Raw genomic sequence first — 16,876 nt, 5'->3', positions numbered from 1 at the left:
TGAATTTACCACAGGTGGACTTCAATCAAGTTGTAGAAACATCTCAAGGATGAGCAATGGAAACAGGATGCACCCGAGCACAATTTTGAGTCTCATAGCAAAGAGTCTGAATACTTGTTATTTTTTTATAGAAAATCTACAAACATTTCTAAAAACCTGTTTTCGCTTAGTAATTATGGGGTATTTTGCAGATTGATGAGGAAAACAATTACTTCCATCCATTTTAGAATAAGGCTGTAACGTAACTTGTGTGTTTGGCTAGTATTTACACCTCCTATTCTCTCTTTCTACAGTGTGGAGGGTGAGGTTAAGCACTGTGTGATTTACAGCACGCAGAGGGGCTACGGCTTCGCTGAGCCTTACAACCTGTACAGCTCTCTGAAAGACCTGGTCCTGCACTACCACCAGACCTCCCTTGTCCAGCACAACGACTCGCTCAATGTGCGCCTGGCCTACCCTGTCTACGCACAGATGCCCTCATCCTCCGGCCCTGCCCCACGGAGATGAGCACCCCCCCCACCCAGCCCCAGGATGGATGAGGGGACAGGGGGTGGGGGGGTAACTATTACCCAGAACCTGAGATAAAAAACCTGAGATGGGGAAAAAAAGGAAAAAAAAGACAGAAACACTTGCTGCAACACACACGTCAGCCACCTTGGAGTTATATATATTTTTACTAGAACAATTGGAGGGCATTCTTTCTAAAGACTGCTTGATTTGCACAAGGAAGTTTTAAATGTTTGTGAATGTGAAAAAACTGAAGGAAAAGAGAAGAGCCGAGTTTCAGGTGACCCTGCTGCAACCTAAACTCCAGCCAGGACTCTTTTACAGAAAAACGACAACATGAAGACGCTCAATTTTAAGGCTTTGTTTCCTGTCGTCCGTCTGTCGCCCAAATTATTATTTTATTTCTTTCCTTTTTCTTTTCTGGTTTTGTTTTCTTTCTTTTTTTCTTTTGACAATTTATTTTGTTCACTGCTTGTTTGCTAAATGCAAGAGATGATGATTATAATGATGTCGAGTGTATGTACTCTGTCCCTTTCCGAATGAGAAGCAAAAATAATGTAGCATAACAGACAAAAGACGCTTATTCAGTGTCCCTCCATATAGACTGCTGCTGAAGGGTTGGGGGGGATGAAGGGAAGGGAGAATCGAAGGGAGGGAAGAGTCGAGAGGGATCACAAGCGAGAGAGAAAATGTTTTGTAGTCTTAAAAGAAGAAAAAAAGCTTGATTTTATACTAACCGTAGATGGAGAGTGAGATTGTTTTCTTGATGGCTGGATCATATTTCCTTTGACACATTGTAAGTTATGGTAAAGTCATGTCATTATAGTCACCTACAGAGACCAAAGTTGGCATGGGCAGAAAACAATCCATTGTGTTTTTATTAGTCTGTATGAATGGAGAAGATTGAAAAAGAGTGGTTGCTTTGTTTAATACCACACATGAAACAGAGTTTGGGCCCAGTGCTCGTGCACTATAAGCTCTGAGGGGATGGTACGCACAGACGGAGACGGTCGGTAGGTTTGACCATCTAGACGCCAGTCACGGTCGAGTTAGAAGCACTTATCTAAGAAGAGAGCCCGTACGGTTTGACACCAAATCCCAAAACTAAGGAGAAACAAACTACCTTGAAACATGTTTGTTTTAAACAAAATATTATTTGTAGTATATATGCTAATGTCTGTTTAAAACAAATGGGGACTTTATGTATTGGTTACGGAACCTTTGAGATAATAGGCTTTGAACTGTTTTAGTGTACATGAAGCAGGTAGGGAGGGGGGAGTTTCACGTTGAAGACGAATGCTTTTGATGATGATAAAAACTTGAAGAAAGTGCAATCCAACAATGTATTATGATTATTTAGGTTAGCAGTCACCCGGAGAGCTGAACGAACCCAGCTTGCAGACAGACTCGCAGGAGAGATAATCAAAGTGCACATTGAAGCTTTTGAAGATATATTGCTTTTCTTTTCTTTCCTTTTTTTGTTTGGTTTTTGTTTGTTTCACTCAAACTTCTTACCCGGTGCTTGACTTTAAGACCAGTGGAAACATTTCTGTTGAAAATAAAAGATTATAACATCGCACAATAAATATTGACAAAATGACAAACAACCACAATGTGCAATTTTCCAGTCTATTCGGTCACCTCTACTTCCTGATATGAAACTCTCTATTCTGATTGGCTGTTGTTTGGCTACTGTTTTACCATTGGCTCTCCTTGCTGCCTATCTAACCAGCAGCCCCTGAGACAGACAATGGACCGGTGATGTCAAAGATGGTGGATAAATGAAGATAGTTCACTCAGGCCGTTTACCATTGAAAATAAATGGACTATTTCTGGTCTACTTAACTGGGTGTTTCTTCCATAGACACCAATAAAATAGCAGCTGGGTCCTGTCTACTTAGTTCATTTTCTTTCATTGAACCAGAAAAAACCCCAGTGAGTGTGTTATTTCACTTCCTCATCCATCTCTGAGTGTCCCTGGGGTCCTGTCTCTCCCAGACAGTTGTCCCCTCCCTACCTGTTAATCTTAGGCCATATTTAAGGCCTTGTTGACAGGAGAGGGTAGTGCAGCAGCAGAGGGGTGATTTAGTGACCCTGGAGTAGAACAAAGACAGCGGTTTTTAATCGAACCCCCTCCAAATGTTCACCTTACTGGACAAATGTTTTGGCTCAATTGGGGGTAAAGACATCACTCCAGTGAGGTTGACTACCAAAATTGATCTAACAGATTCACAGTTACACATAAAAAACTGGATTCAAATAAGTAACTCTCTTGTCACACTGAAAACAAGAGAGTTGTATATCGTCTGGAGTCTTTACTAAACTGCCAGTGGAAATCAGTGAAGTGTATGGGGTCACACCAGTGAGAACCAGTGCTCAGTGTGTGTGAGGAGGAAAGTTGAGGCCATGTGATCTAGCCGTGCGGTGGTGGTGAAGTGGAATCATCATGGTGAATGAATGATACAGCCTTGGTAAAAGCCAGGCCTCTACGCCTCCCGCCCCCCCGAGTATCTATGTCCCCTGTATCTCCTCCACAACGACACTATACGCTTCTGCGAATCATCTTAATCTAACATACACCCCCACCCCTTGGAGTAGTGCACTAAGATCAGCCAGATGAGGCAGTGGGGGGGTGGAGGGGTCACTAGGTCACAGTCAGTGCTGAAAGCCCTTGATAAGGAACACATGCAAGGGAGAAGGTCTGACACTCCCTCTCAAGACTAGAGGAGAGATGGGTTCTCCCTTATTCAGTCTCTCCCTGGTCTGTTTGTTCTGATGTGCTTAGTAGCAGCTGTTAGGGTTAAGGTGAGGTTCAGCTCTTCTGTATGGAGTGTAGTGGGGTGTGATATGGTGTACTGGGGAGGGAAGGGGGTTAGAGGTCATGTTGAATGTAAAACTGGATCAGGCTGTTCTGATAGATGGACGTTTGTTTGTGTCTCCTCGTCCCTGTTTTCTTTGGCAAGGACCCTCAGGCAGGATGATAGGATACCCTTTTGCTACATAACAGTTTCATAACAAAATCCACTTTAATCTCTGGACTGGTAAAACCAGGTTTAACAACACCCAGACAGTAAGCTAGACCTTTTGTCATTAATTATAATGGTGTCTACCTGGTTCTAATCATGTCTATCCACCTCAGTGGCCCTGCTCTGTTAGGTCTGGCCACTAAGGTAGTTCAAGAGCCTGTCTATCGTCACTTCAGTCTCCTCTCCTTCCTTATCCTCCACCATGGCTTGAAGGTTGTTATTATGTTGACTTTTGGTTCATTTTTTACTAGGAGCCCTATAGGGCCCTAACTCTATTACTTGAACTATTGCATTGCTCACTGTTGAATGTCTTTATATAGAAATATACATATATTAAATAGAATATCTGTTTTGTTGTTCTATAGTAGTGAGCAGGACTGGGTTGACTTTTAAATATATATAATTATACATGTTTATGTCACAGAAACAGAAATAAAAGTAAGCTTCTTTGCAAGGAGGGAAGGATGTGCTTTGTAAACATTCTCAGAAATATACTAAGATTATGTTTGTTGATGGTGGGGGCTTGTCTGATATTGCAAACATCACTCTTCAGAGAAGACGGTGCATCCGAAATGGTGCCGCATTTCCTATATAGTGCTTGGGAATAGTGTGCCATTTCAGACGCAGACATAGTGTGACTCTGTCTCATCTTCAGTTGTTATTTTCCACTGTGAGACAAAGCATTTCTCATATTAATCTATGATGCTAAAAGAACACATACTATTTTTGTTCGTGATTTAGTTGTTGTTCCTCTACTTTTTCCCCCCTGGCATTGAGACCAAAGATTTCAGTTGACTTTATTTTTAGCCTTTAGATGTTGATAGTTTGAAAGGGATGTTTGTTTCCATGTTACATATTATTTCCATTGCCTTGTTTCCAGAAGAACTCAGAAGTTAATATGGTACAGTAGCTAGAGATAGAGTGAGTGAGTATGTCCCATACACAGTTAGCTAGAATCCCCTGTTAGTGATCATGATGTTGCTAATTATCAATAAAAGTAATTATTATGAAGTATAATAGTAATGCATTATTGGGGATAGGTGTTCCTTGGTGATATTTGAGGTATTCGATCTATACCAAAGAACATTTGGATGTCCTCACCAAGCAGTGTGGTTAAGGAGGATAGTTTGACCCTCACATCACCTCTCAGTCTTTTGTCTATTCAAATTAGACCGATAGTTTTCACCGCTCTGAAAGTGATGAGCGATAGAAGGCAGATTCATTCATATGCCCGGGTTTACTTTTTATGATTAAGCAAGTCTCTGCACCCATGATGTGAGTGTCTTTATTGGTCTACAATATGTGTGCCATTGGTGTGATTCCTCTTTTAGTTTAGTTTTGTTAAGTTCGTGAAAGACCGCTTACTTCACCAAAAAACACTCCCTGTGTCTGTCTCCTTGTTTTCTCACAACACAGTCATATATTTGCACACGTTGATCCAGTTGGACGTATGGTTGCTCTCTCTCCCTGTCAGCTTTGAAAGGAAGGGAATAAGACGAATACACTTTCATTTCTCCTTGTGTCTAGTGGTTTGTAGTTAAAAAGAGAAGAAGTGATTGTCGTTCTTCTGCAGGACAGAAAGCAAGTTTTCCTTAAGTTCTTTCACTCCAGAATGCATGCAATATCCCTTTCCTTTTCTGTCAAGGGTCAGAGGTCAGGGGTCAGGGACAGAGGAGTGACTCGTGAGAGAGATGTTCTGTCTGAGATTAGTGTTTATGAAAGAACAGCACCTTTGTGTTTCTGTAGAACCACTGTCAGTGGGATTTTACTTGGGACAAGACGTGCTGCACATACTACAAGACATTTCGAAGGGGTTAGGACAAACCAAAATATCTATTACCCAAGTTTACTTTTTGACTGTTTTAATAGTTTTCTGTGTGAAAACAAAACTCTAAGTTGGAGTACAGGTACAGGATGATGCAGGATTAGGTTTCCTATAGCACCACAAGACTGTTATATAGCTATAATGTCTGTTCTTCTTCTTCTTGCCCTCAAGCAGTTCTGCAAAGTTTTATTTGCAGCATGCAGCCAGTGGAGTTTGAATATCTTGTTATTCTCACCAGGAGTCGTGTGTGTTCTTACCACTGCTATCTGATCACAATACCCAGCACAGCTTCAAGGAGTACAGCTTCTTATTAAAAAAATGATTTAGAAAGAAAAGAGAAAAAATTGTTTGGAAGAAAAAAACGTGTGTATCACACTGTCCCTATCCCTCTTTAGACATACGTACAGATCCAGCATGCATCTTTGGTACTCTTGACTGTTGTTTTTGTGTTTAAAAGAAAATAGAAAAAGAGATGTTTTAAGAAAAACTGTTCTTTGACTGTTTATGGTGTATTCAGATCTGAATTTAATATAGCTAAACAAGTCACTGCTTCCAGCTAAACAAGTTAGAGTCCTATTATTGTCAGTTTATAGCGTTATAAGTATGTAATACTGAGAAAGATGAACATCACAGAAATAGAAACGTGTTCATTATTGTTTGTTTGGCATGTTGAAACTAACATGTTTCTCCATATAACAATATCTGTCAATGTTTGAGACATACAATATAATATGCTTTGAATGTTTGACCTGTAAAGCATTTATTGGATTGCTTACAGTACACAACTTGAAACTCACATAATCAAACAGTTATTCTTATTTCACAGACTGTTCGCAGAATGTTGTAACACCAGCAGTTTTTGTTATGTAGGCTACTTCTTAGACAAAAATACAAGCAATATGATATTTATCTTCTTTTATATTTCTGTCTGCTTACTTTATTCTGACAATTACTGCTAAGTAAGTACCTACTCGCATTGACCTTCTGGTATATAATTGTGTGTTTCTGGAGCGACAATGTAGTATTGTTGCATGTGGATTGTGATGGCGATGACTTTATCTTGTACAGCCGGCTGTGAGTGGTTCTCTACTCTCCAGACCAATCAAACAGAGACTTCTTTCTCAGTATTACAACATCATACATACCTTGCTTTGAGCTTCTATAGGTATTCCCTTCTTCAGTTAAGTTGTTTTAATAACGTCACGGTACACTACTTCACTTTCTCGTATCTGTTGCAATAGTTTGTATATGTTGTAAAATCTCCATTTGTTATGAACTCAACTCTTGTACGTGATCAATGGAACTTCACTATATTCATTTCTCTCGCAGAATAAAGAAAATATTTTATTCAAACCTCCTGTTGTCGCTGTATTGTCTTGTGGGTCAATTAAGCAATAAGGCCTGAGGAGGTGTGGTATATGGCCAATATACCACGGCCTGGCGTAACGAGGAGTGCCTGGCAACAGCCCTTAGCCGTGATATATTGGCCATATACCACAAACCCCCGAGGTGATTTATTGCTATTATAAACTGGTTACCAACGTAATTAGAGCAGTGAAATGAAATGTTTGGTCATACCCATGGTATACAGTCTGATATACCACAGCTGTCAGCCAATCAGCATTCAGGGCTCGAACCACCCTGTTTATTATGGGGAATGAATGGTGACCACCAGATCAACATTACAGCTTCAAGCTCATTGTCACGTCTTGACCATAGTAAGTTGTTATTTTCTATGGAAGAGTGGTCAGGGCGTGACAGGGGGTGTTGATCTGTTTTTGTATGTCATGTTCAGGTTCTAGTTGTTGTATTTCTATGTGGGTTGTTGTTTGGCATGACCTCCAATTAGAGGCAGCTGGTTGTCGTTGTCTCTAATTGGAGGCCATACTTAAGTTGATGTTTGTCCCACCTATCCTTGTGGGTGATTATCCTTTGAGTAGTGTGTTTTTTCCCTCTCTGCGTCACGGTTTGTTGTTTTAGTATTTCTAGTTTTCTGTATTTGCATTACGTTTCACGAATATAATAAATATGTGGAACGCAAACGCTGCATCTTGGTCCGCTCCTTATCACAGCCGTGACACTCATACTGAGTTTTGGAGTTTTTTCAAAACCCCGTGAGGAGCCGATGGTTTGTCTCTTTGTCAATGGTGAGTCAATAGATTTTGTAGTAGATAATGGCGCTGCAATGTCTGTCATAAATTCACATCCATGTCCAAACCTCCCATGTCAAATGAATCAGTCAGCAATGTGGAATGACTATGAAAGAGTTACTCACGATGCCACTACCTGTATAATTGATAAAACATGCATTAAACATCAATTACTTTTCTGCATGTTGTCTTGTAAATTTGGCAGGAAGAGATCTTTTAAATTGGTGATTACATGTGATTAGTACTATGCATGTCGGAAACAGAAAGACAGTTTTGTGTCACAGACTGGCTTACATTTCACTGTGAATTTCTCACCATTGACAAGACATTTATATTATGGACAGATGATGGACCCTAATTTTGATGAATTAATATGTGTTGTCAACAACAGTGATATTTGAAGCATGAGACTGGTATAAGACATAAGGTCTGTCATATTCTCCAGTAGTAAATTGGCAGATCTTCAGTATTGGTTCGAATACAAGGTATCAGGTTCCGTGACAAGATAAAAGTCACAAATCCCATAACTACTCAAATCTAATTTATTTATAAAGCCCTTATTACATCAGCTGATGTCACAAAGTGCTGCACATAAACCCAGCCTAAAACCCCAAACAGCAAGCAATGCAGGTGTAGAAGTATGGTGGCTAGGAAAAACTCCCTAGAAAGGCCAGAACCTAGGAAGAAACCTAGAGAGGAACGAGGCTATGAGGGGTGGCCAGTCCTCTTCTGGTTGTGCCGGGTGAAGATTAAAACAGAACAAGGCCAAGATGTTCAAATGTTCATAGATGACCAGCAGGATCAAATAATAATAATCACAGTGGTTGTAGAGGGTGCAACAAGTCAGCACCTCAGGAGTAAATGTCAGTTGGCATTTCATAGCCGATCATTCAGTGTATCTCTACCACTCCTGCTGTCTCTAGAGAGTTTAAAACAGCAGGTCTGGGACAGGTAGCACGTCCAGTGAACAAGTCAGTGTTCCATAGCCGCAGGCAGAACAGTTGAAACTGGAGCAGCATCATGGCCAGGTGGAGTGATCAGGCCAGGTGGTCCTGAGTCATGGTCCTAGGGCTCAGGTCCTCCGAGAGAGAGAAAGAAAGAGAGAAAGAAAGAGTGAAGAGAGAGAATTCACACAGGACACCGGATAAGACAGGATAAATACTCCAGATATAACAGACTGACCCTAGCCCCCCGACACATAAACTACTGCAGAATAAATACTGGAGGCTGAGACAAGAGGGGTTGGGAGACACTGTGGCCCCGTCCGACAATACCCCCAGACAGGGCCAAACAGGCAGGATATAACCCCACCCACTTTACCAAAGCACAGCTCCCACACCACTTGAGGGATATCTTCAACCACCAACTTACCATCCTGTGACAAGGCCGAGTATAGCCCACAAAGATCACCGCCACGGCACAACCCAACGGAGGGCGCCAACCCAGGCAGGAAGATCACGTCAGTGACTCAACCCACTCAAGTGACGAACCCCTTCTAGGGACGGCATGGAAGAGCACCAGTAAGCCAGTGACTCAGCCCCTGTAATAGGGTTAGAGGCAGAGAATCCCAGTGGAGAGAGGGGAACCGGCCAGGCAGAGACAGCAAGGGCGGTTCGTGGGCCAAACTACACTCAATCATAGGACCTACTGAAGAGATGAGTCTTCAATAAAGACTTAAAAGTTGAGACTGAGTCTGCGTCTTTGACATGGGTAGGCAGACCATTCCATAAAAATTGAGCTCTATGGGAGAAAGCCCTGCCTCCAGCTGTTTGCTTAGATATTCTAGGGACAGTAAGGAGGCCTGCGTCTTGTGACCGTAGCGTACGTGTAGGTATGTACGGCAGGACCAAATCGGAAAGATAGGTAGGAGCAAGCCCATGTAATGCTTTGTAGGTTAGCAGTAAAACCTTGAAATCAGCCCTTGCCTTAACAGGAAGCCAGAGGCTAGCACTGGAATAATATGATCACATTTTTTGGTTCTAGTCAAGATTCTAGCAGCCGTGTTTAGCACTAACTGAAGTTTATTTAGTGCTTTATCTGGGTAGCCGGAAAGTAGAGCATTGCAGTATCTAGCCTAGAAGTGACAAAAGCATCGATTAATTTTTCTGCATCATTTTTGGACAGCAAGTTTTTGATTTTTGCAATGTTACGTAAATGGAAAAAAGCTGTCATTATTTGAGACGACTGTACAACCATCAAGATTAATTGCCAGATTCAACTGAAGATCTCTTTGTTTCTTGGGACCTAGAACAAGCATCTCTTCAGGGAAGTGGGTATCATCACCTTAGAAGATTGTCAAATTGGCATATATTAGAGCGGTGAGTGAATAAATCTAAACACTCTGGCCATGGTCAGGAAGAGGTAAACTATAGCTAAACCATAGAGGCACTAAAGAAGCACATACACGTTCTACCATTTTGCCTCAAATATAGTGGCTTGCAAAAGTATTCACCCCCCATTTTTCCTATTTTGTTGCCTTACAACCTGGAACAAAAATAATTTTGGGGGGGTTTGTATCATTTGATTTACACAACATGCCTACCATTTTGAAGATGCTAAATATTTTTTTGGGGAAAAAACAAACAAGAAATAAGACAATAAAACAGAAAAGTTATGTGTGCATAACTATTCATCCCCCCAAAGTCAATACTTTGTAGAGCCACCTTTGCAGCATTTACAGCTGCAAGTCACTTTAGGGTATGTCTCTATAAGCTTGGCACATCTAACATCTGGGATTTTTGCCCGTTCTTCAAGGCAAAACTGCTCCAGCTCCTTCAAGTTGGATGGGTTCCTCTGGTGTACAGCAATATTTTAACCTGTTGGGGGTAGGGGGCAGTATTTGCAAGGCCGGATAAAAAACGTACCCGATTTAATCTGGTTATTACTACTGCCCAGAAACTAGAATATGCATATAATTATTGGCTTTGGATAGAAAACACCCTAAAGTTTCTAAAACTGTTTGAATGGTGTCTGTGAGTATAACAGAACTCATATGGCAGGCAAAAACCTGAGAAGATTCCTTACAGGAAGTGACCTGTCTGACAAGTTCTTGTTCTTCTTGGCTCTGTTTATTGAAAACTGAGGATCTTTGCTGTAACGTGACACTTCCTACGGCTCCCATAGGCTCTCAGAAGGTGGGAAAAAGCTGAATGATGTAATTCCAGCCACTGGCTGAAAAACATTAGCGCTTTTGGTAAGTGCTCTATCAGAGGACAATGGGACGGAGGCGCGTGCACGAGTCGACCCCATGTTTTTATTTTCACTCTCTTTGAACGTAAACACGCTTTCCCGGTCGGAATATTATTGCTTTTTTACGAGAAAAATGGCATAAAAATTGATTTTAAACAGCGGTTGACATGCTTCGTACGGTAATGGAATATTTATAATTTTTTTGTCACGAAATGCGTCGTGCGCGTCACCCTTCTTTACCATTCGGATAGTGTCTTGAACGCACGAACAAAACAGAGGATATTTGAACATAACTATGGATTATTTTGAACCAAACCAACATTTGTTATTGAAGTAGAAGTCCTGGGAGTGCATTCTGACGAAGAACAGCAAAGGTAATAACATTTTTCTTATAGTAAATCTGACTTCGAATTCGTCCCACCTACGCAACAGCCAGTTGAATCCCGTGGCGCGATTTTCAAATACCTTAGAAATGCTATTACTTCAATTTCTCAAACATATGACTATTTTACAGCATTTTAAAGACAAGACTCTCGTTAATCTAAACACACTGTCCGATTTCAAAAAGGCTTTACAACGAAAGCAAAACATTAGATTATGTCAGCAGAGTACCCAGCCAGAAATAATCAGTCACCCATTTTTCAAGCTAGCATATAATGTCACAAAAACCCAGAAGACAGCTAAATGCAGCACTAACCTTTGATGATCTTCATCAGATGACACACCTAGGACATTATGTTATACAATACATGCATGTTTTGTTCAATCAAGTTCATATTTATATCAAAAACCAGCTTTTTACATTAGCATGTGACGTTCAGAACTAGCATACCCCCCGCAAACTTCCGGGGAATTTACTAACAATTTACTAAATTACTCACGATAAACGTTCACAAAAAACATCATTATTTTAAGAATTATAGATACAGAACTCCTTTGTGCAATCGAGGTGTCCAATTTTAAAATAGCTTTTCGGTGAAAGCACATTTTGCAATATTCTCAGTAGATAGCCCAGCCATCACGGCTAGCCATTTAGACACGCACCAAGTTTAGCCCTGACCAAAGTCAGATTTACTATTACAAAAGTTTGATTACCTTTGTTGTCTTCGTCAGAATGCACTCCCAGGACTGCTACTTCAATAACAAATGTTGGTTTGGTCCAAAATAATCCATCGTTATATCCAAATAGTGGCGTTTTGTTCGTGCGTTCCAGACACTATCCGAAATGGTAAATCAGGGTTACGAGCATGGCGCAATTCGTGACAAAAAAATTCTAAATATTCCATTACCGTACTTCGAAGCATGTCAACCGCTGTTTAAAATCCATTTTTATGCCATTTTTCTCGTAAAAAAGCGATAATATTCCGACCGGGAATCTCCGTTTAGGTAAACAGAGGAAAGAAAACAAAGCATTCGGTCGACGCGGGCACGAGCCTGAGTCTCACAGTACTGTAACCAGCCACTATCCAAACGCGCTACTTTTTTTCAGCCAGAGCCTGCAAAGCCACGATTCAGCTTTTTGCCGCCTTCTGAGAGCCTATGGCAGCCGTAGGAATTGTCACGTAACAGCAGAGATCCTTTGTAATGGATAGAGATGGCAAAGAAGGCCAAGAAATGGTCAGACAGGGTACTTCCTGTACAGAATCTTCTCAGGTTTTGACCTGCTATTTGAGTTCTGTTATACTCACAGACACCATTCAAACAGTTTTAGACACTTTGGAGTGTTTTCTATCCAAAGCCAATAATTATATGCATATTCTAGTTACTGGGCAGGAGTAGTAACCAGATTAAATCGGGTACGTTTTTTATCCAGCCGTGTCAATACTGCCCCCTAGCCCTAACTGGTTAACTTCTTGTTCATCCAGCCGCCGTGTCAGATTTCAAAAAGGCTTTACTGCGAAAGCAAACCATGCGATTATCTGAGGACAGTGCTCAGCACACAAAACATTACATACAGTTACCAGCCAAGTAGATTAGTCACAAAAGTCATAAATAGCAATAAAATGAATCACTTACCTTTGATCTTCGTATGGTTGCACTCACAAGACTCCATGTGTCACGACTTCCACCGAAGTCGGTAACTCTCCTTGTTCGGGCGACGTTCGGCGGTCGACGTTACCGGTCTTCCAGCCATCGCCACTTCACCTTTCGTTTTCCATTTGTTTTGTCTTGTTTTCCCGCACACCTGGTTCACATTCCCTCATCAGATTAAATGTATATTATCCTCTGTTTCCCCCATGTCTGTGTGTGGAATTGTTCTTTGTGTAGGGTGTTACGCTACAGGCTGGCTTGCGCTAGATTTGTTTGTTTTGTTTTATCCTGATCATGTTACCGTGGTTGTGCTTTGTGCTGCCTCGCCTGTGCCTTTGGGCCAGGGTGTATATTAAAGTTATCCTTTTATCACCCATCTCTGCTCTCCTGCGCCTGACTTCCGGCAACCAGTCACTCACCCCGTTACACCATGTTACACAAATGTTTGTTTTGTTCGATAAAGTCCCTCTTTATATCCAAAAACCTGCATTTTGTTGGCGCATTTTGTTCAGTAATCCAATGGCTCAAATGCAGTCACAAGAGGCAGACGAAAATTCCAAATAGTATCCATAAAGTTCGTGGAAACATGTCAAATGATGTTTATAATCAATCCTCAGGTTGTTTTTAGCCTAAATAATCGATAATATTTCAACCGGACAAAAGCTTTCTCAATCTAAAAGGAAAACAAGAAATGTGTGCTCTCGGTCGCACGCAGTAACCACCTCTGAGGACATCCCAGGGTCCACTCACTCAATGTTGTCATTCTCCCTCATTTTTCAGAATAAAAGTCTGAAACAATGTCTAAAGACTGTTCACAACTGGTGGAAGCCATAGGGAATGGAATCTGGGTCCTATCCCTTTAAATGGTGGATAGGCTTTCATTGGAAAAACAGCAATTTCAAAGTAATGTCACTTCCTGGATGGATTTTCCTCAGGTTTTTGCCTGCCATTTTGGTTCTATTATACTCACATGCATTATTTGAACAGTTATAGAACCTTTGGAGTGTTTTCTATGCGAATCTACTAATTATATGCATATCCTAGCTTCTGGGCCTGAGTAGCAGGCAGTTTACTTTGGGCTCGCTTTTCATCCGGAGGTGAAAATAGTGCCCCCTACCCTAGTGAGGTTAAGCAATGGCTTTTTTCTGGCCACTCTTCTGTAAAACCCAGCTCTGTGGAGTGTACGGCTTAATGTGGTCCTATGGACAGGTACTCCAGTCTCTGCTGTGGAGCTTTGCAGCTCCTTCAGGGTTATCTTTGGTCTCCTTGTTGCCTCTCTGATTAATGCCTTCCTTGCCTGTTACATGAGTTTTGGTGGGTGGCCCTCTCTTGGCAGGTTTGTTGTGAGGCCATATTCTTTCCATTTTTTAATAATGGATTTAATGGTGCTCCATGGGATGTTCAAAGTTTCTGATATTTTTTATAACCCAACCCTGATCTGTACTTCTCCACAACCTTGTCCCTGACCTGTTTGGAGAGCTCCTTGGTCTTCATGGTGCCGCTTGCTTGGTGGTGCCCCTTGCTTAGTGGTGTTGCAGACTCTGGGGCCTTTCAGAACAGGTGTATATGCACTGCGATCATGTGACGGATCCTGTGACACTTAGATTGCACACAGGTGGACTTTATTTAACAAATTATGTAACTTCTGAAGGTAATTGGTTGCACCAGATCTTCTTTAGGGGCTTCATAGCAAAGGGGGTGAATACATAGGCACGCACAAAATTTCCTTGAGGGGAGATGGGGTTTGTATGTTACAGTATTTTACCGTAGTAACATTTTTTTTCACCTTTATTTAACCTCTCTCGGGTATGTGGGACGGAATCGTCCCACCTAGTCAACAGCCAGTGGAATCGAGTGGCGCGAAATACAAAAACCTTAAAAATGCTATAACTTCAATTTCTCAAACATATGACTATTTTACACCATTTGAAAGACAAGACTCTCGTTAATCCAACCACATTGTCCGATTTCAAAAAGGCTTTACAGCGAAAGCAAAACATTAGATTATGTTAGGAGAGTACCCAGCCAGAAATAATCACACAGCCATTTTTCAAGCTAGCATATATGTCACAAAAACCAAAACCACAGCTAAATGCAGCACTAACCTTTGATGATCTTCATCAGATGACACTCCTATGACATTATGTTATACAATACATGCATGTTTTGTTCAATCAAGTTCATATTTATATCAAAAACCAGCTTTTTACATTAGCATGTGACGTTCAGAACTAGCATACACACCGAAAACTTCCGGTGAATTTACTAAATTACTCTTGATAAACGTTTACAAAATACATAACAATTATTTAAAGAATTATAGATACAGAACTCCTTTATGCAATCGCGGTGTCAGATTTTAAAATAGCTTTTCGGCAAAAGCACATTTTGCAATATTCTAAGTAGATAGCTCAGCCATCAAGGCTAGCTAAACAGACACTCGCCAACATCGAGGCTCAGTAAACTCAGAATTACTAGTAGAAAAATTGGATTACCTTTGCTGTTCTTCGTCAGAATGCACTCACAGGACTTCTACTTCAACCACAAATGTTGTTTTGGTTCAAAATAATCCATAGTTATGTTCAAATATCCTCCGTTTTGTTCGTGCGTTCAGGTCCCTATCCGAAGGGTGACGCGCGGACGCATGTCGTGACAAAAAATTCAAAATATTCCATTACCGTACTTAGAAGCATGTCAAACGCTGTTTATAATCAATTTTATGCTATTTTTCTCGTAAAATAGCGATAATATTCCAACCGGGTGACGTTGTTTTCGTTCAAAGGCTGAAAGAAAGACATGGCCACTTCTCGGGGCTGCGCATCTCCTGTCTCTGAGCCACCAGCCTGACCACTCACAAACAGCACTCCTGTACCTAGCCCAGAGACAGCAGAGATCTCACTCCACTTTCTGGCGCCTTCAGAGAGCCTATGGGAGCCTTAGAAATTGTCACGTTACAGCAGGGATACTGTATTTTCGACAGAGATGCCACAGAAGCACAAGAAATGGTCAGAGAGGGCACTTCCTGTATGGAATCTTCTCAGGTTTTGGCCTGCCATATTAGTTCTGTTATACTCACAGACACCATTCAAACAGTTTTATAAACTTTAGAGTGTTTTCTATCCAAATCTACCAATTATATGCATATTCTCGTTTCTGGAAAATACGTTTTTTATCCGGCCGTGAAAATACTGTCCCCGAGCCCTAAGAAGTTAACCAGGTAGGCAAGTTGAGAACAAGTTCTCATTTACAATTGCGACCTGGCCAAGATTAAGCAAAGCAGTTCGACACATACAACAACACAGAGTTACACATGGAGTAAAACAAACTTACAGTGAATAATACAGTAGAAAAATAAGTCTATGTACAATGTGAGCAAATGAGGTGAGATAAGGGAGGTAAAGGCAAAAAAGGCCATGGTGGCAAAGTAAATACAATTTAGCAAGTAAAACACTGGAATGGTAGATTTGTAGAGGAAGAAATTGCAAAGTAGAAATTTAAATAATGGGGTGCAAAGGAGCAAAATAAATAAATACAGTAGGGGAAGAGGTAGTTGTTTGGACAAAGTTATAGATGGGCTATGTACTGGTGCGGTGATCTGTGAGCTGCTCTGACAGCTGGTGCTTAAAGCTAGTGAGGGAGATAAGTGTTTCGAGTTTCAGAGATTTTTGGAGTTAGTTCCAGTCATTGGCAGCAGAGAACTGGAAGGAGAGATGGCCAAAGGAGGAATTGGCTTTGGGGGTGACCAGAGAGATTTACCTGCTGGAGCGCGTGCTACAGGTGGGTGCTGCTATGGTGACCAGTGAGCTGAGATAAGGGGGGACTTTACCTAGCAGGGTCTTGTAGATGACCTGAAGCCAGTGGGTTTGGCGACGAGTATGAAGCGAGGGCCAGCCAACGAGAGCATACAGGTTGCAGTGGTGGGTAGTATATGGGGCTTTGGTGACAAAACGGATGGCACTGTTATAGACTGCATCCAGCTTATTGAGTAGGGTATTGGAGGCTATTTTGTAAATGGCATCGCCGAAGTCGAGGATCGGTAGGATGGTCAGTTTTACGAGGGTATGTTTGGCAGCATGAGTGAAGGATGCTTTGTTGTGAAATAGGAAGCAAATTCTAGATTTAACTTTGGATTGGAGATGTTTGATGTG

At 41.3% G+C, this 16,876-nt stretch overlaps 1 protein-coding gene across 4 annotated transcripts in view; it reads left to right on the top strand.

The window, feature by feature from the left end:
• LOC106584012 (phosphatidylinositol 3-kinase regulatory subunit gamma) overlaps positions 1-6,711 on the top strand; it is a 324,331-nt gene extending 317,620 nt beyond the window's left edge. For all 4 annotated transcript variants that reach the window (XM_014168762.3, XM_014168763.3, XM_014168766.3 and 1 more), the window contains one exon: positions 294-6,711. In XM_014168762.3, coding sequence (XP_014024237.2) covers positions 294-507 — 214 coding nt within the window. In that variant the 3' untranslated portion in view covers positions 508-6,711. The remainder of the gene's footprint in view (positions 1-293) is intronic.
• The last annotated feature ends 10,165 nt before the right edge of the window (positions 6,712-16,876 follow it).

The sequence above is a fragment of the Salmo salar genome, chromosome 23 (assembly GCF_965601325.2).
Source record: "Salmo salar chromosome 23, fSalSal1, whole genome shotgun sequence".
NCBI classification, from domain to species: domain Eukaryota; kingdom Metazoa; phylum Chordata; class Actinopteri; order Salmoniformes; family Salmonidae; genus Salmo; species Salmo salar.
The sequence above is the reverse complement of the archived record's forward strand: the minus strand, read 5'-3'. Positions and strand labels throughout refer to the sequence as shown.